The 27,488-nt window shown below is 40.0% G+C and overlaps 1 protein-coding gene and 1 long non-coding RNA gene across 2 annotated transcripts; one reads left to right on the forward strand and one right to left on the reverse strand.

Annotated features, from left to right (window-relative positions):
- Window positions 1–14,737: 14,737 nt before the first annotated feature.
- On the forward strand, window positions 14,738–15,638 carry LOC116312930 (interferon alpha-inducible protein 27-like protein 2A). The gene is made up of 4 exons (XM_031730456.2): window positions 14,738–14,804; window positions 14,913–14,936; window positions 15,014–15,181; window positions 15,289–15,638. Exons 1-4 carry the CDS (start codon window positions 14,786–14,788, stop codon window positions 15,396–15,398), a joined length of 321 nt encoding a protein of 106 aa, XP_031586316.1. The 5' UTR covers window positions 14,738–14,785; the 3' UTR covers window positions 15,399–15,638.
- A 10,931-nt stretch (window positions 15,639–26,569) lies between these two features.
- LOC120434769 lies at window positions 26,570–27,066 on the reverse strand. The gene is made up of 3 exons (XR_005609346.1): window positions 26,994–27,066; window positions 26,829–26,858; window positions 26,570–26,711 (listed from the first exon to the last, which is right to left on the reverse strand). It is a non-coding gene; the product is annotated as an uncharacterized LOC120434769 (long non-coding RNA).
- Between the last annotated feature and the right edge of the window lie 422 nt (window positions 27,067–27,488).

Consider the following 27,488-nt stretch of genomic DNA (forward strand, 5'->3'; position numbering starts at 1 on the left):
CCCACGGCTGCGGTGGCGGCCCCAGACAGACCTGCCATACCTGCAGAGAGAAAACAAGCTTCAGAATACCAGACAGCTGATCGAGCAGTTAGATCAAGTAACTGAGTTGCATAGAAGAGAGGAGGCTTTATCCTACGACGGAGTATTAGAGCCACAAGAGAAATATTGTTGATATGGAAATTACTGTTTGAACACAAACTGCCACATGCGCTATATCCACTAAAGAAAATTACTTATTTAGATGAGTTAGTGAAACAAATTGATCAGCTGTCTTGTAATACAACATTCACCCTTTTTATTGCACGAAGGTGTAACCATCGATAACCTCGCATCTGTCCATTCAACACGTTCTCACTCCCTAAGCGTAATATTTTACGCTATGTGACAAATCGTCAACATTTTACGCTTTCGGTACCCAACACGTTCCTACATGACGAGATCGCAAAAATGAGAACGCTCTGGTCCATTGCCAGCCGTGGCTTTTTGTACAACCTAACACTTATCATCACACTGTGTTTATGAGCTAAAAGAGAAATCATTTCTTTCTTTGTTACTAAAACTGATTCTGAAGCACAATTTCACAAACTCTGATGATATACAGTAGCAACTGTGGCAGTTTGTCTTCAGACACTTGTAATCTCCACATTTCGACTTTATTCTCAAAATGATAATATTTTTCTTAACGTGGCCCTAATAGTCCGTCAGACATCGTCACTGCAGCACAGTCGCATGTTATTGTTTCTTGGATCTTTCAGGTTTATAATAAAGGTTTTTGAGTAATCGCTGATAAAACATTTATTACTTTTTTTTTTTTACCTGCTGACTGCAAAACAGCCACTGCACTACCTGCTGCCACTCCTCCTCCATTGGCTATAGCAGCTGCAGACATCCAGCTTGCAGCGTAGGAACCAACTGCTATTCCAGCTGAGGTGAAACCTACAGCCCCAGGACAATAGGAGCAGAGACCACTGCTCCACCTGACAACAGGAAGAAACACTTGGTTACTGATCATCAGGATGCTTCAAAATGAATACATGTATGATATGTGTGACTTCACTTTTGAGTTTTAGAGGTAAAAGACATCAATAAACAAAGAGGTTTGTTACCTGCCCCGCTGCGATTGCTGCGGCTGTCACTGAAACATAAGAAAGAAAGAAAAAAACATCTTACCAAAGCTCAGCCTGAAATATTTAGACATTTTCTGTGATGCTACAATCACAAGCTTATATGATGTAGAGATGATTTGAAAAAGGCAGCTGTACTCACACAGACCCATTGTTGCACTCAGGATCAGGAGCCTAAGCCTGGACTGTGTTGGACGACTGGACTTATATAGGAGTGTGAGGATCAGCTGTTTTCCTGGAAAATGAAACTCTTAGAGTCGGCGTCACTGGGTCTGCGAAGTAACTACACTTTCTTTAGTCATCATGGAACAAGTGATTGTCAGGTTGGATCTCAGGGGGTTTGACATATTTATTTATTTAATGCTATCTTTATTATGGATTTCACACACGGGTTATTTCAAGGGTTTTTCTTTCTGTTTTAATCCTTATGTTGAATCAGTTGCTTAAAATGAAAACAAACAAGAACAAGCTTATCATAGAGAGTGTATATAAAGGTCACTGAAAATGTGTATGTATTATGTGTGGGAGCAAAAAAGATCACTGGCAGATCTGTAAGGACGGCAGATGTACTGCACTTCTTTAAACCTCGGACCTTCCTCAGAGAAAATAAATTACAAATTTAAAATAATTAGGGCCCAAAAAGTTCTTCCTCCTGTCTGCAGGCGGAGACAGACACCAACATGCATCCAAGCACATTTTTGAAAGTGCTGGATTTTTAATTTCAAATGGAGCATTTTATATCTGTACTACTAATAAGCAGTGTCCTAGTTACTATTTTTTCAACAGCAATTTAACTTTTTTTTCAGTCACTACTGGAACAGTTCATGGAAACCAGAACAGAAACTTCTTTATTGCCTTACAAGAAATGTCTTAGGTGACCTGATTTAAACAAGCACTTTGGTTGTTGTGTATTTGTTGCACAAAAGTTTCAGTTCATAAGAAATGATTCTTGTAGTTGTTCAAAGATAATGGAGTTGTCACACCACTGCAATGACGACAGCATTAAACCTCGCCCATACTGCAAACATACCCATGACAAACCGGCATACTTTATATTCAGGTATGTGATGATTGAAGGAACAGGACTTTGTCTTTCTCCTTTCAAAACAAGTTGTGTACATTTATTTTCTCATGGTAGCAAAGCTCGGTATTCCTCATGACATTAATGTGAATCAACACAGTTTAAGTTTAAAAATGTTAACCTTAATATAAATGATGGTTTATAGGCTGTAGCTCTGCCTCATGGTGCTCTAACAATCTCATCTACAGACTTACAAAACGAAAGGGTGTAAAAGTTATGTTGGAACACACTGTGGTACAATCCTTGCGAGCATTATTTAAACAGTGTAGAAAGTAGTGCTGTTATAAAAATGTGGAGAAGAAACCAATCAACAATCATGACTATCACACTGATACACATCCGAGAGCAACTTGGGGTTAGTATGTTGCCCAAGGATATTTGGGTTATGCTGATGCAACACTGCAGGTAAAAAAAAAAAAAAAAACGCCTGGCATTAATGTACTCGGGGTTACTAAAGGTCATTGAAATTCTGCAGATCACAGCTTTGTAGGGAGGGATGCTACAGTACTGCACTTGGGGAAACTCGAGTTATGGCATGTTAAACAACATCTGGTATGAAACAGGTATGATGCACATATTAACCAACTTTATTTTAGGCTGCACAAAAGAGTCACTACCTGTAAATGTATATATATATTCAGTCTGAAGCAGAGAGCCCCGTCATCATTGCCATGTTGTCAGGATTCCTCTTCAAGCAGCAGAACTCTGGACCTGCTTTCTCTTTTGTTAAGGTCAGACCTTAAGTCATGGAAAAAAGATGCAAACACATCAGAAATCACCACAGAAACACAAGCGCGTACTTTTCTGAAACAGTTTTTTAGTTTGCATGTGATGAAGTTTAAATTTCTTTGGCATTTTTGTGCTTTCAGGTGCTCCAAGACAATAAAAACAGTAACATTATACAGAATGGTGAACGCCAGTTCAATGCTGGGTTCTGCTACAGTACTTATCATCGGTCAGAAATAGAGGCTGACATCCAGGGAATAGATTGTAAGAGGTGGAGTTTATTTACATTCAAATGGATGGTACAAGATGATGTTTTTAACGAACACCTTTTATTGCATGTAATGCACAAACACACCAACAGAGGGCAGTAATATTCCTTCAACATACATTGTAAAATTACTATTACAACACTCCCACTTAATTTTACCATGGAGTTCACTTACTTGACTGCCATTGCTTATTTCTTTCCAAAAAAAAACAACATTATGCACCTATATCACAGTGTTACTAGAAAATAAACATTTTCTCTCGTTTTGAACTCACACAAAAAAAATGTACTGTGTCCATCTTAGACAAAAACATTATTCTTCATTACAGTTATATGCTTGACGTCTTAACATAAGCATAATATAGGCATGTTAAGGATAACCCTTTTAAACTGAACACAGTCCAATCTTCTCTCTGAGATACTCAAACCTTTGTCTAGGCAGTGGTTTGGTTAAGATGTCAGCCTTCATGTTCTCTGTACAGCAATACTTCAGCTGGATTTGTCCATTTTGCACACATTCACGGATGTAGTGGTAACGAATGTCTATGTGCTTTGTTCTTGCATGATCAACTGGATTTTTTGCGATTGCAATTGCTCCTTGATTGTCCTCCAGGATCACTGTTGCTGTGGTTTCCATTCCAAGTTCAGTTAGTAGTCGTCTTAACCAAACTCCTTCTTGTGCGGCTTGGCTCAAAGCAATATACTCAGCCTCTGCAGTTGAAAGTGCAACTGTTGCTTGTTTCTTGCTAAGCCAACTGACTGCACCTCCTGCAAGTAGAAAGATGTTTCCAGTTGTAGAACGTCGATCGTCCTGATCACCTGCCCAATCAGCATCTGAATACCCAATCAAGGTTCCTGTTTCTGTTCTTTGATATTTGAGTCCCAGGTTTAGAGTTCCTTTCAAATATCTCAGGATTCTTTTCACAGCTGTAAGGTGTGTAGTGTTTGGGTTTGCATTGAATCTTGACACCACACTCACTGCTTGTGCAATATCTGGTCGTGTGGCCATGGCAGCATACAATAAACTTCCAACCATTGACTGATACATGCTTGGGTTTACAGGTTGACTGACATCATCACTCTTTCTTAATTTAACATTTGTGTCGGCTGGAGTTGCTACAGGATTGGCACTGTACATTCCATACTTTTGTAGTATGTTTTCAATATACTGTCTCTGATGAAGCACAACATGGTTTTTGGCCTTGTCTTGGACCACTGAGATGCCCAGAATGTACGATAGCTCACCCATGTCCTTCATTTTGTAGTGTTTCTTCAGAGTGTCCTTTAAGTTCGTCATGCTCTCTGCTGATTCTGTAATCAAAATCAGATCATCAACATACACAGCCAATATTTCCAACTCCTGACCTGTTCTAACAAACACACACTGATCTGAGGTACTCTGTGTAAAACCAATACTTTTCATGAACTCTGTAAAAGCTTTGCTCCAGCAACGTGGAGACTGCTTCAGTCCATATATTGACTTGTTTAGTTTGCACACTAGATGTTCCTGTCCAGGTTTGATGTAACCCTCCGGCTGCTCCATGTAGATTTCCTCTTCCAGGTGTCCATTCAAGAATGCGGTCACAACATCCATTTGATGCACATTCAGGTTGTTTTGCACAGCAAATGATAACAATGTACGAATTGAACCAAATCGTACAACTGGAGAGAATGTTTCATCATAGTCTGCACCATAAATCTGTGAATACCCTTTGGCAACAAGTCTGCACTTGTATCTTTCCACTTGTCCATCACTGTGATGCTTAACTTTAAAGACCCATTTTGATCCAACTGCTTTACGATCCTTTGGTAGATCCACTAAGTCCCATGTGTCATTTTCCAGCAGTGACTCATATTCCAAATCAGCTGCTTCTTTCCACTCCTTTGCATTTGGACTTGACATAGCCTCTTCCAGTGTTTTTGGTTCTGTGACACAACAGAGGTTTGCATAATGATCAACTGTAGCTACATCAGCAAACTCCTCAAATCCATATCTCTTTGGAGGTCTTCTGATCCGCTGATCTCCTTTCGCAGCATCACTGGCGACAGTCTCCTCAGTACTTGTTTGTCTTTCATCCGTGTGTAGTGTCACCTCATTCCCAAAACAGAGATCATCTTCACTTTGTTTGCATTTAAACTCTGTTTCATTGAAGACCACATCTCGTCGAATCAGTATTTTCCTTTTGCTCATCCCACAGTCGGTAGCCTTTTGCATTGGTTGCATATCCCAGGAAACGAACTTTCACTGCCTTTTTGTCCAGCTTCTTTCTCTCTGTGTCTGGAACATGAGCATAAGCAACACAACCAAATACTTTCATATGGCTAACATCTGGCTTTTTCCATACCATCTCTGATAGGGTGTTTCATTCTTTAAAGCAGATGTTGGGAGCCTATTCTGTATGTAAGCTGCAGTAGCAACAGCTTCTGCCCAGAATGTGTTTGGCAACTTTGCATGTGACAGCATACTTCTAGCTGATTCCACTAGAGTTCTGTTTTTTCTCTCTGCGACACCATTTTGCTGTGGTGTGTGTGGTACAGTCATTTCATGGTGGATGCCTTGAGCTTTCAAATATTCTTGAAACTCTTTAGATGTGTATTCCCCACCATTGTCAGTTCTGAGTCTTATTACTCCCTGTCCACATTCATTCGAGAAGATTCTTTCAAACTCTTTGAACTTGCTCAGGACTTCCGTTTTTCTCTTATGAAATACACTTTACAACATCTGGAGTAGTCATCAATGAAAGTTACAAAGTACTTTTTTCCTCCTAGTGACTCAGTTTGAAAAGGACCACAAACGTCACTATGCACTAATTGCAACTTATGTTTTGATCGAATTTCTCCCACTGATTTGTAAGGCTTTCTTGATAATTTGCCCTCAACACAAGCTTCACAAAAAATGTCCTCCTCTTCATTTGTAAAGCTAACTCCTTTTACCAAGTTTTTGACTTTTTCCAGATTTGTAGTGTGACCTAGGCGCTGATGCCACATACTTGTTGGAACTGATGCAGTTGACGCCCATGACAAGTTGTGCAGTTTCCTCGATGTCCAGCTGATACAATCCGTCAGATCGTTGTGTTCCCATTCCATGGAGAGCTCCATTCTTTCCTCTTATGTAGCAATGAGTCCTTTTGAACTTCACTGTGTTTCCTTTCTTGGCAGCAGCTCCCACTGAGAAAAGGTTCATTGATAATTTGGGAACATACAGCACATCAAACATTGTGACATCTTTTCCATCACTAACTCTGAATGACATTTTCATTGTTATGTTGCCCAGGCCTAAAGCCTCAACTACTCTGCCATCACCGAGTTTCACTGTTTGTGGTTCTGAAAACTCTTGGTAGTTCTGTAGAGCTTCTTTATTCCATGTCATGTGTTTTGACGCTCCTGAATCAATTAACCATTCTTCTTGTTGTGCATCACTTTTACATGACTCATTTACAACAAAAGCTCCCTCATATGAGTCCTCTTTGTCTTTATACAGCACGCTTTTTAGCCTTGTGGGTTTTGTATTTCTTTTAATGCTTGGACAATCACGCTTGATATGTCCTTCCTTCCCACATCTGTAACATCTCCATGAGTCGGAGCTGTTTGCTCCCCTGTTTTTGATCCACTCTGCTCATTTCTATGCATCTGAGATGACATAGCTGATACACTACTGGACACATTGGTGTTGTCAGTAAGCACTCGCTTTTGTTCCTCATTTATCAAGGCTTGTTGAACAAACTGTAGTGTCAGACTGTCCATCTTTGTCTCCAAAGCAGTAACAACAGTTGCATAGCTGGGTGGCAAACTACCTAGAAGGGTGACAATTTGATCTTCCTCTTCAATTACAGAACCTATTGCCCCTAGCTGATCAGTAAGTTCCTTCATCCTTTTAAATGATCATTGAGATGTTCTCCTTCCTTCATTTCACACCGGAAGTACTTCTTCTTCAGAAATAGCTTGTTAGCAACAGTATCTCTTTCAAACTGTGCTTTTAGCATCTCCCATGCTTCTTTGGGGTCTTACAGTTTGTTATCAAGTACAATTGGGGTGTACTTACATTCAGTACCAGCACTGAAAAAGCTTTTTCCTTCTTCCGTTCAAATTCAGCTCGTACTTGGGCATTAGCATCCGCAGCTAGCTGCTCCGTCTCTTGTACCATACCCCACAGTCCTTTTGCCTTCAACAGGTGCTCCAGTTGAAATTTCCACGTTGCCCAATTCTCCGGTCCGTTCAGCTTGTCAATAAACATTCTATCTTCCATTGTGAATCCCACAATCCTGTTTATGACTCCCAAAAAACGTGTTAGCAGCTTCCTTTGGCGACCTCTGGGCCCATAACCTGATGTTTTTAACGAACACCTTTTATTGCATGTAATGCACAAACACACCAACAGAGGGCAGTAATATTCCTTCAACATACATTGTAAAATTACTATTACAACACAAGAAGGTATGGTATAGTGTAGGCGGATGTGGCAGGGTCATGTGGTTTAGTTTACCATACTGTGAAGTTACAAAACAAATAGAAGTCTTTAAGGTCATACTCACTGATGACGGCCCATGAGACTCACTCAACACTCAGCTTGTCTGTGGTCCTGACCTGGCAGCTGTGGTTGGGGGGGTCTGTGCCGGTGGACGTAGGTTACCAGGTGAGTCCTGTAATGGCAATTTTAAAAAAACACCCAATGAGCATCTTTTTGAAATGTGTTTAATCACGTTGCCTCATGGACAGAGCGCTCTGGTCAAACGCCAAAGTGATCTCTAACGATGGTCACCACCCTGATCTCTTATATACACACACTGACAAAGATATTCCACAACTCCTACATATTGCAACATCTCACACGGCTATACCTTCAGCTCAGTTCATCCTTGAAACCTTCCCTTCAGAGAAAGAGAGAGAGAGAAAGAAAGAGAGAGAGAGAGAGAGAGAGAGGGCGAGAGAGAGAGAGAGAGAGAGAATTACAACCATGCTGTCACCTCCCTATGTACCAGAGTCAAACCCCCGGCCCCAACTACCTATCTATTCATCCCCCCCACACACGCGGTGCCTGGATGTCTCTGGTCTACTCACAATGGCCTCACTGTGTGTGTCGAAACATAAGACACAGATGTGAAGCTATCCTAAGTAACAAAGTGATATTATTATTACTGAAGTGATATTGTTAATATGTGATCAATACATACAATAAAGCAACTTGCTATTCATTTCCAGAGCAGGTTTGGGGACTTGGGTTTCTGGGGTTGCTCCGCCTCCAGGCTGGGGTTCTGGCTGGGCCTGTGGGGCTTGGGTCCTGGTTGGTGTGTTGCTGGGGTGTTGGGTAGGTGCATGCAGTGGGGCCTGGCCCTGACGCGGGGACCTTCAGTGCATCAGTGGAACTGGCCACTTAAATATGTAAAAATCATAACGTGGGTCGTTCTATAAAATATTGATATACATATATGCTTGCAGCAAATAAAATACAGGTTGTGCGCACCGAACAATCCAGACAGAAAGTGATGCTTGTCTAACTTTCTGACGCACTCATTTCCTTGTGTCACACTCTAAAACTTCCATGTAGCAACACAGCATACTGTGCAGCACAACTCAGCCTGTAAACAATAATTCACATTATTACTTAATGTAATAATAATTAGAGGCTTAAGAATGAAAGCTAACTATCAGTTTTCCTTATATGGCACCAAATCAAAACAATGCCCTAAGTGTTCTATATATTATAAGGTAAAGGCCCTACAATAATACTGAGAAAATCACCTATAATAATAATAATAAACTTTATTTATAAAGCACACTAAAAAACCAAGGGTATACCAAGGTGCTTGACAAAAATAAAATAGGAAAAGGGAGATGGGAGGGAAAAGAGAAAGGACCTGGCACGTATCAATTATAAAACCTTGACAATCATAAGATATAAAAGTAGTTCACAAGCATAACGGATAAAAATGTACCAACGCACACCAAGTGTTAACTAGGTGGAAAGGCAAGATTAAAGAAATAAGTCTTCAGCCATGATTTAAACAGAGGCAGAGAGTCAGACGCCCGGATAGACACAGGAAGGTTGTTCCATAAGACCGGGCAGCTACAGCAAACGCTGCATGTCACCGCGAGACTTCAGCCGAGAACGAGGTTGCTCCAGAAGAATTTGGGTAGCAGATCTAAGTGCTCTGACAGGAGTGTGTAACCTGAGAAGCTCATTGAGGTAGCTCGGCACCAAATTATTAATGGTTTTGTAGGTGAAAAGTAATATTTTAAATTGAATACGGTATTTAATTGGAAGCCAGTGCAAGCCAGCAAGAACAGGAGTGATGGAAAAAACTTCCTGCTACCTGTCAAAGGCGTGCCACTGCATTCTGGACAGTCTGCAATCTAACGAGAAGGGTGGAGGAAAGGCCAATGTAAAGAGAGTTGCAGTAATCCAACCTGGAAGTCACGAATGCGTGAATGAGTTTTTCCAGGTCATTGTGCGGAATGTAGCACTTAGCCTTAGAAATGAGGCGCAGCTGATTAAAACTAGACCTCACAACAGCAGACACTTGCTTGTCAAATTTAAGCGAGCTATCCAGTAGTATGCCCAAATTACTGGCATAATCAGAAGGAGAGCTAGCAAAAGGCATCAGAGCAGCACACAGTTGGTCGTGGGGGATTTTACTATCAAACACCACGATCTCCGTTTTCTTTTCGTTCAGGACAAGAGAATTACTCTTGAACCAATCTTTAACCTCACACATGCATTCACAAAAATAGTGAAAAGACATAGCAAGATCATCAGTAATCTCAAAATAAATCTGTATATCATCAGCATAGCAATGAAAGGCAATATTATACTTCTCAAAAATTGCTCCAAGAGGGAGCAGATATAGCGAAAAGAGAATAGGGCCTAATACAGATCCTTGAGGCACACCACAGCGTACAGGTACCGAGGAAGATGAGAAGTTGCCCAAATTAACCGAAAAAGACCTGTCAGCGAGATAAGATATAAACCAGTTGAGGGCAGTGCCTCTTATACCCACAGTATGCTCAAGTCTTAGTAAAAGAATGTTATGATCAACCATATCAAAAGCAGAGGAAAGGTCCAATAAAACCAGGACCACAGAGCGTCCAGAGTCAGTGCTTACAAATAGGTCATTGAGAACTCTAAGCAAGGCCGTTTCAGTGCTGTGCCGTGGCTTAAAGGCAGACTGAAATTTCTCTGCAATGTTGTTCGCATCTAGGTACGCCTGAAGCTGAGAGAGAACTAGTCGCTCCAGGATCTTGGACAGAAACGGAAGCTTAGAGATTGGTCGATAGTTCAAAAGATCATAACAATCAAGATTCTTTTTTTTCAGAATAGGCTGGACTACAGCATGCTTAAAGGCCAGTGGGACAGATCCAGAGAGTAGAGAAAAATTCATTAAGAATAAAATGCTCGGTCCAATTACATCAAAGCAGCCCTTAACAATGCGTGATGGGAGAATATCAAACACAGCATTGGTGTTTTTCAGTTGATCAACCAGCTGCTTCAGAGTCGAAAGCGACACGGGCTCAAATTGATGAAAAGTTGAATTACACTCAGAGGAAAAGACAGGATAAGAGGCAGACGAAGAGGAAAGCTTAAGGGATGAAACCTTATCTAAAAAAAGAATTTGAAAACGCTCACAAAGAGCTTGTGAATACAGTAAAGGCATATCAGGACAGGGATTAACAACAGAATTAAAAATTTTAAATAGCATACGGGGGTTGTGACCATTAGCCAAAATGACTTTGGAAAGAAAAGATGCCTTAGCCATTCTAGCAGCAGTTTGAAACTGTGAACGGCTGGTCCGTAACATATCATAAGAAACCTGAAGTTTATCTTTTTTCCACCTCCTCTCATCACGGTGACAGACACGTCGTAAGGCACGTGTAAGGCACCTATAACATTCATAGCTAACTATCCAAGTCAAATTTTTTTGACGAAAGCACAGTCTCTTGGTGACTCTCGGCAACTGCTACACGTTCTCATCCTAATGCGTAACATACCGACGAATGTTGCAAATCATCGATACCTGTTCGGAGGCATGAGAGCCGGTTGGAATGAATCTATACATGTAAATGTTTTATGTTCTGATCCTGAATCACTTTGGAAAACACTATGTTAAGGTGAGGGCTAACGTTATGATTAGGGCTGGAATGGATAGCTGGAGCCTTGAGTGGCATTCTATTGGATTCAATTGAGAACCCACAGCGTTTCATAAGGGCGAGGCATTATTATGAGATGCCTAGGGCTGTGACAAATCGTCGGTATGTTATGTGTTGGGAATGATAGTAAAAGGGGCATGTTTAAAGTGGAAAGTAGATACGGCCCAAAGAAAAGAGGGGGGGCGGTCAGGTGTTTCAGCTAACAGTCAGTCAATTTAGATCAAATGAACTGCTTACCTGCCCCTGCAGCAGTGCACACAGCAGTCACTATAACACAACATAAGAACACACATTAACATCTAACTGGGCCATAGCTCAGTTGGTTTTTGTTAGAGATGATTCATACACAGGAAGTCAAATGACTCACTGGGGTCCATGTCTTTATTTGCTGGGCGTCTGCTGTGAAATGGACTGATTTTTATAGCAAGCAAGGTTTCCATTCCTCAGAAACAAAACTTTAACGAAAGTCCTCAGATGTCATTCATGAGAGACATGTTTCAGATGTGTTTGACAGATTAAAGGCCAGCCATTTATTTACAACAGTTCAAATACAGGAAATTATTTTTGGCAGATCATCAACACGTTTAACATGCGTGAGATGATAAAATATCACTTTGTTATAAGCGCATAATGATGCAGTGAAAAAGGGAAAAGTATTTTAAGTAGAATTTGTATCTTATGCGACATATTCTTGCACTGTGCACAGGTCATCCTAGTCTTGGAATCATTCCTGGTGGGACAAACCTGGCACCTGCCATGTTTCCTGCCTGTGGTTTGTACCACTGGAGAAGTTAGGCTGTTTCTCTTTGTCTGTATGTCCCTCACAACAGCTGTTGAAGCTGCTGATGCTCTCGGAAGGCACCCTCTTCTCTCAATATGAGGTTTTACCAGAGCATTACCAAGCTGCTCTTGGAAAATCCTCCTTTGACTCAGTTTTTCCCTGTTCCAGTCCTTGTTCATTTCACACCATATAACAAATGCATTGTATGCACTTACATCACTGATGCAGAAGAAGATGACAAGCGGCCAACAGGCAGTCATTCATCAACAGCTGTATGTGGCTGTGACCTTGTCCAGGTTGTCCACCTCTCCCTTTGTCTCATTATAGTCCAGCACCATTTGTGTTTTTTTTTTATCTTCCCTGGTGCTCAGAGCAGCATCTTTGTGCATCATGCTGAGCAGCACAACATTTTTCCCTTTCTTGGGGCAATAGGAGACTAAAGTTGCTTTTTCAGTGAAGTCGAACACTGAAGATGTTACCTTCCTGTTTTTGACAGCAATAAGTTCAGAAGGAAGCTCAGGCTTGATCTTTCTCTCTGCTCTTTGAGCAATTCCTCCCCCAAAGAATAAGATGTGAAAAAATTATCACATGTGATATTACGCCCAGCAGTATTTCAGGCTTCACCACTCCTTTGCCCTGATTTTTTTTAACATGCTTCACCAGGGGATTTGCCTGTGTAAACTTGCATATTCCAGGCAAAGCTGGACTGTGCATCATATGCTTGCATGCAGGTTTGCTCAGCATATATTTCTGAAGTGGACAGGAAATGCAACCAAGCATGGGTGGCAGTGGTGAACACTGTACTCATTTGTCCCACACATCCCGTATTGCTGCAAGTTTCTCACATTCTCCTCTGCCCTGCCTTGTTTCCCTGTCACTGAAGTGTAGGACACGGGACAAAACTCGGAAGGTCTTGAGAGACATGGTGGCTGGAAATATTGCCCTTCCAGTCTCAGCATTTTAAAGGCTTGCTGCTGCTTCACCTTTTGACTCCTGCCAAAATAAGCAAGACAATGTAAGTTTTCAAGTCAGTTGCATCCAAGTTTTTCCAACTGTCACCTTACACACACGTCCCCTCTAAACTTGCACAAGTACAATATTTTCAAACAATACAATAAAATACAACTTTACTTATATATCACATTTAAAAACCAACGGTACTCCAAAGTGCTTCACAATAAAACAGCAGGTTAAAACATGAATAATATAAGACCTTTAACAAAGTACCGAATATGCTAACAGGTTGATGGCACTAATTACGCAAGAATAAAAGTGAGTATAAAATCAAACTTGCTAGAAACACATGGGTATTAAGTAGAAGATACATACGAAGATAAAATTGGAGTTAAGTATAAAATACAGGCATTAACTAACCGAAAAAACAAGGTTAAATAAGTGAGTTTTTAATGGTGTCATGAAGACCTCAAACGATGACTTGATGTCCTCAACATTGCTGACTGCATATCTGGTGGGGCCTGGAACCATTTTGATCATATTAGCAATATGAGCACTAAGTCTACCCAGTTGTTGGAGTTGTGAAAGGGATCATATTATCTTTCCATTTTTGGAAGGGATTGTGTCTGCTGGAAGCTTTTATAAGTTTGCCCCTCCTTTATTTTGCATGAGCTGTCAATATCCTTGCTGGAAATTCCCGCCTATCACACCACTGCACCAGAAATATAGTAGTATAGTATAGTAGGCCACCCACCCACACACACACACACACACACACACACCTTCAATACTTGGAATGAACAACTCACAAGCTACAGCATGAGAAGTATCAAAGTTCTCATGGATTTAGATCAGGGTTTTAGATCACCCACACAAACAGACATGCTTCACATAGCTAAAACAACTTGGGGTCAAATTCACCCCAGAGGAACACCGATGTATGCAAAATGTGTATCGCTCATTGAAGAAATATAATCATCAAATGTTTATGCTTAATCAGTTGTCCCTGTCAAATTAGGAAAGTTCATGAAATATGAAGCCAAAAAGAAAAGTTAACTAATATTTTTTGAATGATAAACACTGAATGGGTGATCAAATTGACCCCAAGTATGACAGGAGGGTTAAACTCGCTATGCAGATAAGCTACACAAAAACACCACTGTGTATTGGAACAGGAACAGGAACAGGAAGTGATACTCTACTGCAGAGTGAACACCAAGTGACCGGGACACAAAAGGGGGACTGACACAATGAAACACAAAATCAAGAACTATAAATAACAATTTCAGGGGAACTAGAAAAGAACACATTCAGGAACAAGAACATAAATGAACTTATACTTTAAAGAATAAATAACAAGCCCAAAACCATAACTCAAAGTACTGGATCAAAGACCCAGGACCATGACAGGTTTGTTTATTATAAGGTTATTACACTAATGTGTTATTGTGCAGAGCCTGTTGTTACTGCAACTAATTTATTTGGATCGTTTCAATCTTTTTTCTTTTTATGAAGTCAGTATTTCCACAACCATGAACTGTACATGAACATGCCTGTGTTATTTTTTTAAACTACATCTGTGTGCTCCTCCTCTGTTCATATTTGATAAATGGGAGAGGTAGTTCTTGGAAAAAAAGTAAATAACATACATCAGGTTTCTGCAGTTGAGCTCTTGGTGTCATTTGAGTGTTATCTTTGAAAGCACAGACATGGACTGGGAAGAAATATGTGAGTCTATTTTTTTTATAACAGTGTTATCCCATTATGGATGTGAATTATTATTATTATTATTATTGTAAATAATTTATTTGGCATCTTTTTGTATTTCGTTAACAGGCAGGACAGTCCTGGTGTCTGCAGGTACGCCATCACATTAACCACGGCATAATTTTGAAATGAAAATCTTTAGTATATGTTTTTTGTTTTTGTTTTTTTAGGAGCTGGTGGAACTGTGATTCTGACTCCTGCCATTCTGGCTTCACTGGGGTTCACTTCAGCTGGAATAGCAGCAGGCTCCATCGCTGCCAAACTGATGTCATATTTGGCAATCGCTAGTGGAGGTGGAGTTGCAGCAGGAGGTCTCGTAGCAACCTTGCAGTCCTGGGGTAAACTGAATAATTTATTATATATTATCTCTCTCTTTCTAAAAGCTTTGCTCATGTTGAACAAGTATAACAAACAGCTAATAGTGTCTAACGTGATTTCACTGTAGGTGCAGCAGGTCTGTCATGGGCTGCCACTGCATTATTTGGCGGTTTTGGTGGAGCAGCAGCTTGGGTGCTCTCAACTGTGTGTAACGTGACTGTGATTTATAAAGATTAACACATTAAAAAAACACAAACTGACCTACAAATGTTTTCTCCTGCGACAAATTTTAATCATCTGAATGAAACTTTATTGTTATGTGTGAATGTCGAACACTCAGATTAAAGCATGATTTGAGACAAAAATGGTTCATAAAAATTTGATTCACATATTTTCTCCATCCCCCCCCCCAAAAAACCCCTGATATGGTGCCTTTGTTCTCTTCATGACTTCAATGTGAAAATTAAAAATCATGCAAAATAAGTGTTTCCTTGCTTTTATTGAAAACAACTTAATGTAAAGCACAGTAACAATATCATATGTTTCTATAGTCCATGAAGCTATCACTCTTACAGAGCCGCAACTCTGACGGGAGACTATAGGACAGGGGTGTCAACTCCAGTCCTCGACGGCCGGTGTCCTGAAACTTTTCCATGTGTCCCTGACAGTGATGGGAATAACGGCATTACAACGAGTAATCTAACTAATTACTATTCCTATCGTTACAACGCCGTTACCATTACTAACTAGAAAATGCGGTGCGGTCGCGTTACTATTTTTTAACAAACAGATGGTTGAAGCTGTGTTCAGCTTACCGCACCTTATATCAGTTGCACGGAAGTAGCTGCAAGTAATCCGGGCGCTACAGCTTTAAACAGCTGCGCGCGCTCCCGCGGACGGCAATCACTTTGTGCCCGACGATCACTTTTTGGCACAACACCTAGAGCTAAGGGGGCAAAACAATCGCATGAGTGCTGCTGTTTGACTGAGGAAGAATAAAGTAGTCGTGGTAAGCCAATCACATGACCACTTCAAGATGACAAAGCAACAAGGTGCCAGTTTTTAAATTGTGCTACGTAAAACCAGAGTCATGAAACAATAAATACGCAGCGTTTTTTCCTGAATAGTTTCATCACGTTTACTGACTAAGCACAGCGATAACAAGCACTCTCTGCTTATGAGCAAAAAAACCCCCAAAAAATCAAAAAACAGAAGTTTTAGGAGTGACGGAGAGAGAGAGAGAGAGAGAGACAGCAGAAAAAGAGAGAGAGCAAATTTTGAGACGTGAGACATTTGTGACTTTTAGCGTGTTTGGAGTGTGTAGTTATATGGTAAAGGCCTGTATTTGTAAAACGCTTTACTAGTCCCGCCTAGGGACCCCAAAGCGCTTTACACATCCAGTCATCCACCCATTCACACACACATTCACACACTGGTGGAGGCAAGCTACAGTTGTAGCCACAGCTGCCCTGGGGCAGGCTGACAGAAGCGAGGCTGCCATATCGCGGCATCGGCCCTTCTGGCCAACACCAGTAGGCGGTAGGTGAAGTGTCTTGCTCAAGGACACAACGACCGAGACTGTCCGAGCCGGGGCTCGAACCTTCCGATTACAAGGCGAACTCCCAACTCCTGAGCCACGATTGCCCACAGTTAATGTGTCGTCTTCTGTAGTTAGTGTGTAGTGTTGTGGATAGTTTTGTGTTGTGCGTCAGAACAATGAGGCAACTGCTGTCTCCAGGTAGAAACAGGAGTGATACACCTGCTGCTGTCAGACCTGCAGGTATCTGTGATGGTCTCCTTTATAGTGGACAGAAATTATTGGAGTGGCACAAATAATTTGTGTGGCATCTTATTGAATGCAGAACACCTGATTGTTCTGTAAATAGTTTGAAATTATATTAAATTTATGAAATATGATTCATTAAACATGTTTGTGGTTGTTACAGTAAAAAATATAACTACTCTACTCGGATTTTTTTTTTCTGATTTTGATTGATTGATTGATTGATCATACTTTATTCATCCCGAGGGAAATTGGGTTTAGATCAATTGTGTTAATACAGTATGTCAAAATGAAAGCATAACTGTAAATTCAGACACGTTAGGTTGTGCTGAAAAGAATGATACCAAACAAGGCAAGTAACGCAATAGTTACTTTTCAAGTAATAATTACTTTTAGAATCTTGTAACTCAGTGACTAACTCAGTTACTTTTTTGAAGAAGTAACTAGTAACTATAACTAATTATTTTTTCAAAGTAACTTGCCCAACACTGGTCCCGGATGCAACACACCTGAATAAAACTGACTGCATGCTGAGCTGGCAACCCCCAACCCTTCTCAAGTAAATTTGACTAAAATTGACTTACTGTTTCCCCAACTTCTGAGAGTATCATAGGTGTTGGCTGCATTTAGTGAAAATCTATCAGCATTTTGGAAACTGTTACACAAGACAGCTGAAAGAAAATGCCACAAACAAATCAACAAACAAGATGTTCAGTAATCTTTCATTGATATCTTAGTCTACTGCTGATGATGATAATCTTCATTTTAACTGTAAACTGAAAGAGAGAACAACCAAAGAGATGCCAGTTAATTTCAGTTCTCACTCCACCCTTAAGCCTGCCTTATCAGTATTCTTGTCCTATTCTTGTCCTTGTATTGATGGTTAATAGTACAATTAGTTGTACTAATGCTTTAATACAATATTATAACTGAGATCACCTAAAGTTTAAAACTTTGTATTGTTGCAATAATTAGTTTAAAGTAAGACAATGAGGCAGTAAACATTGCAAATGTTTAAATGATTTTTATTGAAGCTAATATAATTTTCTAATAGTGAAAGCACAACAACGAAAAAGTGTTTGCAAAAACTGGTGGGAAAGCAAACATATGAATTCTTCATGATTTTCAGCTGATGAAACTTGCCAACCATCCCACTGCTGCTCCAGCACCAGCCACAGCAGCACCAGCAGCTGAGAGAGCAGCTGCACCTGCAGAACCATTACTCAAAGAAGCTGATAAATACTTATGCTTTGTGCCTAATAAGTAGATATCTCACCCCAACCGGTTGCAGCAGATAGCCCCGCCCCTCCCTGAGCCTGGTTCTGCTGGAGGTTTCTTCCTGTTAAAAGGGAGTTTTTCCTTCCCACTGTCGCCAAAGTGCTTGCTCACAGGGGGTCATTTGATTGTTGTTTTTTTTCTCTGAATGTATTAATGTAGGGTCTACTTTACAATGTAAAGCACCTTGAGGCAACTGTTGTTGTGATTTGGTGTTATATAAATAAAATTGAATTGAATTGAATAGATCACCTAGGGGTTTAACCTTTGCATTGTTTTAATACTTCATTTAAATTAAGACAATGAGGTAATGAACATTTTAAATGCATTTTTTTGAAGCTGGTATCATTTTCATCTAAACAACCCACAAAACTTCTGGAACAATGTTGTTTGGACAGGCGAGACCAAAGTGTTTTTTTCTGTCATGGAACAGTTCATGGAGGTCTGAGCAGAAACTTCACTATTGCCTTACAAATCGTCTCTTAATACGTGTTTTTTTAAAAAAATATTAAAGCTTTTATGAATGTTTGACATGTAGTTATGTTTTTTATTGCTCTTGTTTATTTATTAATTATTTTTTATCCTACTTGTTCTATTTACATTTGTACTATTTCTATTTTTGAAGCACTTTGTAACTTCTGGTAGTTGTTCAGACATAATTGTGATGTCACATGACTGCAGTGACAACAGCAAAGGAATGTGATGAAGCCTCACCCATGAACAGTCCTCCTTTACATTCAGGAATCAAATGAATAAAGCATTAGGGCCTTTTCTTTCTTACTTCAAAACAAGGTCTGTACATTTAATTTCTCAGGGCAGGTTAGTTTGAATGACCTGTTTTTTCTTTTGTTGTATGTTCTGTTTGCTTAAGAGGAAATTCCTTCTTGCATTATTATGAATCAGCACAGTGCTGTGTGACAGGCATGTGCAGAGGGGGGCGGGGGGCTTGAGCACCCACCCCTTCCCTGATGGGTGCCCAAAGTGCCTTTTTGTTGAGGCAGTATTTTTTTAATTTTTAATTATTTTTTTTTAAATGTGTGTGTGCGTGCGGAGTCCTGTGTATAGCACACAGGAGTATTAGCTTATTATGTACACGTTGGTAAGTTGTCTTGTGGCAACTGACGAATTGAAACAAATGAGCGTGCTGTGTGTGTAACAGACATTACCTGCCCTTTTATTAACTGCGCATGTAGTGCTCATAACTGCTAGCTAACTGTGTAAGGCTGTTATGGAGCTCTGTCCACCGTTTTAGTGAACATATTTAGTTTTAAAGTAACACAGCACTAGGAATAAATAATAAAGGAAGGATTTTGGATCAGCACCATGAGGGAAACTTGTGCCCATAGTATATACAGTATTCTGAAGAAGGTCTAAAATGTCACTGTGTGTGCATGTGTGTGTTTTATGTATATAGATTTATTTTAATTATTACTCATGATATAACACAGTCCAGACATGCCTCGTAAGGATGTTTCTATAACATTTTCTATCATTACTTTATTATGGATTAGGTGCGAGAGTTATTAAGTGTGGACAATTAAATAATAGATTAATGCAATAGCAAATTGTGTCTTGTTCTCAGATGGACAGCAAGAGTGATACCGCAAATGAGGAGATGGAAGGAGGAAGAGAGGCAGAGTAAGTTACAGGGCTTTTCCTGCCTTTCTGGAGGGCTTATATTTCACTAAAAACTTTCTAATATGCATGTCCATATTAGAAATAATATGTAATGTATGTATGTAATAATAATTTTAATGGATTATTAAAATGATGATATTTACACACACTGTATTTTAAACAACATACAATAAGAAACAGATTATACTAGATTTATATTTCAAATATGACAAAATGCTGATTTTACAGCAGTACAATTATTGTATCTCTACAGTTTAAAAAATTGAATAAGCTTTCTTATTAAAGAAAGTGGATAGTGAAACAAATAGAATCATCATAAATACATTATTTCATATTTATTACTTTTTTATTCTCATTGCTTTATTATTGTAGCTCTAGTAATAAATAATAGGGGAAGGATTCTGGATCAGCACCATGATGGAAACTTGTGGCCATAGTATATACAGTATTCTGAAGAAGGTCTAAAATGTCACTGTATGTACGTGTGCATGTGTTTTATGTGTATAGATTTTTCAAATTATTACTCATGATATAACATTGTCCAGACATGGCTGGTAAGGACATGAGGAGGAAACAGTGACAAAAGGAGCTGTGTGAGGCTACTAAAGGCAGTGGATCCCTCAGCAGCTGGATTACAAAGAGCACAGGTAACATTAACACATGTACCAGTTGTTGGAGAGGTATTCCAGTATAAAAATAATAATAAGCACGACTGGAATGTTTTGCTTCTATAACATTTTCTGTCATCATTTTATTATAGATTAAGCGCAGAAGTTGTTAAGTGTGGATAATTAAATAATAGTTTATTGCAATAGCAAACTGTGCCTTGTTCTCAGATGGACAGCAAGAGGAGAGTGATAGATGAGATGAGGAGATGAAGGAGGAAGAGAAGCAAAGAGTGATTCACAGGCAGAGCCGAGTTTATTTCTCACAGTTTTTTGTTGCCTTATGGTTCCAAGCACCGTCAACAATCTTTGCATTTTGTTATTATCTCATAACACTTGTTTAATCAGCTACCATCTCTCCTATGGACTTTTTAATGTCTACAGTCTCAGATCAACACAACCCTGCCCTTCAGCATTATCAGCAGCAGGAGCAGCAGCAACCCCTCAACAGCAACATTGTACCCATCAGGTAAAACGTTTGCTTTGCCTTGTCGCCACCTCTCAACAGTGATATAGTATGATGCGATTCCATATTAGATTCTTGATGAATGTGTGTTGTTGTTATTCAGCCAGGTTCAATGTGCCCCTTTTTAACTTTGAGCACCCGCCCCTTTAAACATCTTTTGTCAGGAGTTTTCCTGTTATGCAACTCAGGTCAGAATAAAAACGCTCAGACAGGCTTAACGTGTACACGGGTGAGACTCAGGGAGAGACTCGCGCCCCTGCAGTAAAAAGAAAGAGTCTTTATTCAGAGAGCACGTACAGGAAGAGAGAAAAGAGAGCACGGCCCTGCTGTGTGATACAGACTGTGGTGCTCTAACCTCCTCATCTGCAGACTTAAACATGGTATTATTTTAATAAAAAACAAGATTAAAAAGCCGACTAAAGGGCACTTTACTGTGCTTTTCATAATGATTTCAAGTGTACTCAGAGCAGAGGTCTTTCACCTGAACTTGACTGCTGTGCCACAGTTCAGCTAAGATAAAAAAAACACACTTTATTGATGTTTACTGAGGATTATTGAGCATTTCATTTATTCCTTACCAAGGCTTCCAGTCACTACAGCAGAGATACGTGGCTGCATCTGTGCACAACAGATAGTTAAGGGCAAAATGTTGCCATTTTTTCTGCTGCTTGGAAATGACAGACGAGATCTGAGATTTAAGTAAAAAGTCAAATCAAGTACAAACAAACATGTTGTGCTTCTCTTGGCTACGGTCAGAGTAACCAGTGTGCTAGCCAGTAATGATTTCCTCCCTACAAAGCTGTGGACTTCGTCCAACAATACTGTACTTGGAGGAGCTCAAGTTATGGCATACTAAGCAACATCAGGTATGTTGTTCAATTGTTCAAGTCTTTGGGTTGTGGGATGTAATACAGGAAAGACAGCAGGTACCAGCTAGTGTAAAATTTGATCACATGCTTGAGTCATACCTTGATTCTGTTTTTAACCCTGTTATGAAAAATAGTGAGAAACAAAAACAGAAATAAAGTGGGAGAGTATAAAAGGATTTTCATAGCAGACACAAGAGCAGAAGGTGAGATGAGTTATAAGAACAACAAGTGATTGAGGAGCCCTGGACAGGAGATCCTATGAAATGGCAGCACTAGAGATCATGATAGGACACAGTTTCAGGAACGTGTTATTATACTGCATTTAATCCTAATCATTTTCATCTAATCCAGAGTCATGGACTACAAGGACACTTGGAGCATGAGAAGTAAAATGTTGAATTTTCAATGAAGGAGGTATGATAGTTACACATTTCAGCTTCTTCTCTTCTTAGCCTTAACTTTACTGAAAACCTCTTGAAGATCATGATACTCCTCCAGGACAAAAGACTGAACTAAGGGTTCTGTGAGTGGAGGAGGTGGATTGCTTGACCCTGTAGGCAGTGTGGATTGCAGGCAGATAGTGAGTTAAAACAGACTCAAACTCTTGATTTTGTAAACAGCCCAGTTGATATGTGGGCTGTTTACACATATCTCCATATCTCCAACCAATCGGGCCAACCAGCCTTGGCGGCTGTCATGCAGCACTCTTTCTTTCAGCAAGCTTGCTACTTAGGAGAGCTTAACAGCGTCATGGGGGAAAGAGAAAGGGAATTGGACAAATGCTAAGGAGCACTGTAATTGGAACTCCCCACAGCAACCCAACTCACCGGGGAAAGGTTCGGGCGCAGGCGATATGGTATCGCAGAACACAGGCAAGGGGGTCATCGGGTCGGCTGCACAGAGAGACTGGGCGATTGCCTCGGGGGCAAACCAAAGTAGCCGTACCCATGGGAGTTCCATGTTGAAGATGTTAAATAGAACTATAAATGACAAACTCAGAGGAACTAGAAAAGAACATACTCAGGAACAAGAACATGCCTGATCTTATACTTTAAAACAACAAATAACAAGCTCAGAGCCACAACTCAAAGTACTGGGTCAAGGACCCATAACAGGCTTCTTTATTTTGAAGTTATTATTATACATAATGTGTTATTGTCCAGAGCCCGTTGTTACTGCAATGACTTTATTTAATCATTGCAAAGAATTCTTTATTGTTTCTTTAGAAATAGGAGTGCCCGGTCTTGGAAAAAACGTAAAAGGAAGTCTCATCGCTTTCAAAAGAACAAGGCAGCACAGCTTTGTAAAGTTTCATCTGAACAAGTCACAAAACTTTTGGAACAATGTCATCTGGACAGGTGACACCAAAGTGGAAAACCACCAGGAGACCAATATAAAACCAGACAAATAAACACTACCTGTTAGGTCTAATGTCAGACCTCGCTGGCGCAGAGGTTCGTCACTGTGAACAAAAGCAAGACACTCCGTACGGTTTTCACTTGCTAGCAAGGGAAGTCCGGCAAGATGTTCAGCCGACTTCAAACTGGCTCCCCTTGCAGGCTCTTTTTTTGACCACCGTGGGTTATACAAACACAGTCAAACTGGTTTAAACTGGTTACAAAATGTAAAACCCATATAGTGTGCCATAAAAGTAAAGGCACTGAATGTGTGTGTGTATGCATGTGTGAGCGTGTGTGTGTGTGTGTGTATGTGTCTCTGTATATGTGACTTCCTGCCACACAATATATGCTTACAACTGTTTAACCACATTTCCTAGTTATCCAAAGGTCATCTCCTCACACCCATATATGGCTTAACTTTAATGGTTCATCATTTACAGCATAGGCGAGCCCCTAAATAGCCGGGAGTGGACATCCTTTACCAGATAAGGAAACCAGAATCTCACATGGAATGTACCTGCAGTTAAACACTTACAGCTATTGCATACCCCACCTAGATGTAGGGGAGGAACAGAAAAATATCTACACGTGCAGTTCAAGGCAAGGTTTACACATTTAAGTACAATAATGGCAACATTTAACAATTCACTCCAACACTGCCAATCAGCAAATATCAACCGTCAGAAATTGACTTACTGTTTCTCATCTTCTGAGAGAGTATCATGGGTGTTGGATGCACTGTGAAAATTTATCAGTGTTTCTGAAACTGTTCCATGAGCCAGCTGAAAAGAAATGCCAACCACAAACAAAAGTTGAAACATTTAACATTCCTCAGATGCCCATCTGTCACTGTTATCTTGGTCTTCTGGGTTGCTGTAATTATGATGATGATAATCTGTGAGGTGAAAATAAAAAGGCCAGTCTTCATTTTAACTATAAACTAAAAGAGAGAAAAACTAAAGAAATGCCAGTTATGTTCAGTTCTGTCTGCACCCTAAACATGTATTATCAGTCTTCCATCTTTAAAAACTTGTACAAAAAAATTGTCCGGTCCTTATATTGATGGTTAAGTTAGTATTATTAGAGTTGCAAAGTACAAAGTCAAAGCAAGTAGAAAAAAACATGTTGTGTTTTTCTTGGCTACGGTCAGTGGGCTAGCCAGTAATGATTTCCTCCCTACAAAGCTGTGGACAAACCACATTTACTCAGGGCTTTCTTGATGTAATATTCTTCTGCTTCCCTGGCCACTGTGTCTGTGCGGATTGTGTTCGCTATGTGTTGTAGCGTCCTGATGACACCCAGTTTATGCTCCAGTGGATGATGAGAGTCAAACCTTAAATACTAATCCATATGGGTAGTTTTACGGAAATCTCACAGTCTAAGAAGGCTTGGTGGTGTTCCAGGGTAGGGTAAAAAAAAGCCCTCTTTTCCACTTCTTTCATGTACAAGTTGGCCACAATGGGTGAAATTGGGGAGCCCATGGCAGACCTGTTTCTGCCTGTAGAACTGACCTTTGAATGTGAAATAGGTGGAATGAAGACAGTTCCAAAAGCAAACACACTTGGTCAATGCTGAGAGTGGTCCTGTTGCTGAGGTTGGGGTCATCCTGTAATCTCTTACGAACTACCTCCAATCCTTCTGTGACCACTGAACGCTTCTGCTCAGGTGGTTCCTGTAATCCGCCATCTTGCGTGCTGTTTGCTCATACTGACGTACAAACTTTAGGCAGTCCTTGCCAAAGTGGGTTAAAACATCTTGATGCATGCTCAATCATCCAGGTAAGTAAATCCCCAAAAGTTGATTCTGTTCATCTGGACGTAGCGTCTTGTGGGAGAAACGTTTCGTCACTCATCCAAGTGACGTCTTCAGTCTCAGCTGACTGCAGGTTTCCCCAATCTTATAAACAGTACATTTGCATAATGACTGAAACTAGCACCACTGAAGGAACAATGGGCTGGGAGGTCAGTTCCTTCATCATGATTATGCAAATTCTCATGACCATTGATCAGCAACCATTGATCAAATCCCACTGATCATTGGCCATGAGTACCATTCACAGAGAGTTGAGGAATGGCTGCAATCACAGCATTGTAAGATGGTGAAAGATGTACCCTTAGGCCCTCATGAGAATTTGCCTTTAGTGCCTTTTCTTTCTTACTTCAAAACAATTTCTGTACATTTAATTTGTCAAGGCAGGTTAGTTTGAGTGACTTGTTTTTTCTTTTGTTGTATGTTCTGTTTGCTTAAGAGGAAATTCCTTCTTGCATTAAGAGCAGTGGGTTGGGTGATCTCAACTATGTGTAACGTGACTGTGAAATACGAAGATTTACACGTTGAACAAATATACACTGGCCTACAAATGTTTCCTCCTGTGATAAATCTCAATATACTGTATGAAAAAATATACTTATATGGAAATCTCGCATGATTTGAGAATGAAGTTACAAAAATGTTTGATAACCTTTGTTGCTGATTTTTACCCATCATTTTTAAATAAAATATCATTGTAGAGGATGAAGATGTTTTAACTCATCCAAAGACTGATATGATGCTTCTGTTGTCTTCACAAATTTAATGTGACAAATAAAAACACGCGCAAAGTCCAGACCTTAACTTGACTGTGGTGGAACCTTAAAAGATGTGTGAGTCATCGGGACCACGTGAGACAAAAACTGTATCCTGTAACTCAACCAGGGTTGCTCTCATGGTCACTAATACTGCAAGTCATTTGGTAAAGGTTAGAAAATAGGGAAAAAATCTTTAGTGCTTAGTGGCTGGGACCAGTTTGGGGCACCAACAAAGGGATAGTTTAGTGCAAACTATAATTTCTCCCCATCAGTTTTAACCAATTAGACAGACGCACATTCTCATATAAAATTTTGTATACTGCTGAGCCACGTTACTCTCTTTTGGGAAGACTGGCTGCAGTTAACTACCTGTGGTTTTCTGAACAAAAGGGATCTGTCAGGGTTCCTGGGTCATTGACTTTGTGTGTTTTGGACTTTGTCACTGTTTCCTGTTTTATTATGTTAGCTTCGACCTGTGTGTGTTATGTTTTGTACTCACCTTGTTCTTCTCACCATTGCCCAGTGTATTTAAACCCTCTGTTTCTCTCAGTTTATTGTCCTGTCATTGTTGATTCTGCATGTGTGTTTCCGGTTCAGTTCAGTCATCTTATGTTGTTTTCCTCCTGTCAGTATAATAAACACCATCCTTTACCAGCCTGCGAGTCCTGCGTTTGGGTCCTCTCTTCCTTCTTTCTACACACCTGCACATGAGCCTGACAGGATTCATGTACATGCTCATCTTTAATCATTCAATGCCTTACAAATACATTTAGATACATTATTTGCAATAAATCCTCCTCCATTGCCCACAGCGGCTGCAGTTGCTATTCCAGCTGAGGTGAAACCTACGGCCCCCAGGACAACAGGAGCAGAGACCAATGCTCCACCTGACAGCAGGAAGAAACACCTGGTTACTGATCATCAGGATGCTTCAAAATGAATACATGTGTGATATGTGTGACTATGTATGATATGAGTTGTAGAAATAAAAATTTGTTTGTTACCTGCCCCTGCTGCGATGGCTAAGGCTGTCACTGAAACATAAGAAAGAAAGGGAAAAAAAACAATTTTAACACAGCTTAGCCTGAAATATTTAGACATTTTCTGTGATGCTACAATCATGAACTTATATGATGTAGAGATGATTTGAAAAAGGCAGCTGTACTCACACAGACCCATTGTTGCACTCAGGATGAGGAGCCAAACTGGACTGTGTCTTGTATAGCAGTGTGAGGATCAGTTGTTATATCTGGAAAGTGAAACTGAGTGGGCGTCACTGGGTCTGCAAAGTAAATACATTTTCTTTAGTCATCATGGAGCAAGTGATTGTGAAGTTGGATCTCAGGGGGTTTGACATATTTATTTATTTATTTTATGCCATCTTTATTATGGATTTCACACACGGGTTATTTCAAGGGGTTTTCTTTCTGTTTTAATCCTTATGTTGAATCAGTTGCTTAAAATGAAAACAAACAAGAACAAGCTTATCATAGTATATAAACGTTATGTGGGTCACTAAAAATGTGTCTGTATTACAGTGGCTTGCAAAAGTATTCGGCCCCCTTGAACTTTTCCACATTTTGTCACATTACAGCCACAAACATGAATCAATTTTATTGGAATTTCACGTGAAAGACCAATACAAAGTGGTGTACACGTGAGAA

Source organism: Oreochromis aureus, linkage group 19, assembly GCF_013358895.1.
Source record: "Oreochromis aureus strain Israel breed Guangdong linkage group 19, ZZ_aureus, whole genome shotgun sequence".
Classification (NCBI taxonomy): Eukaryota; Metazoa; Chordata; class Actinopteri; order Cichliformes; family Cichlidae; genus Oreochromis; species Oreochromis aureus.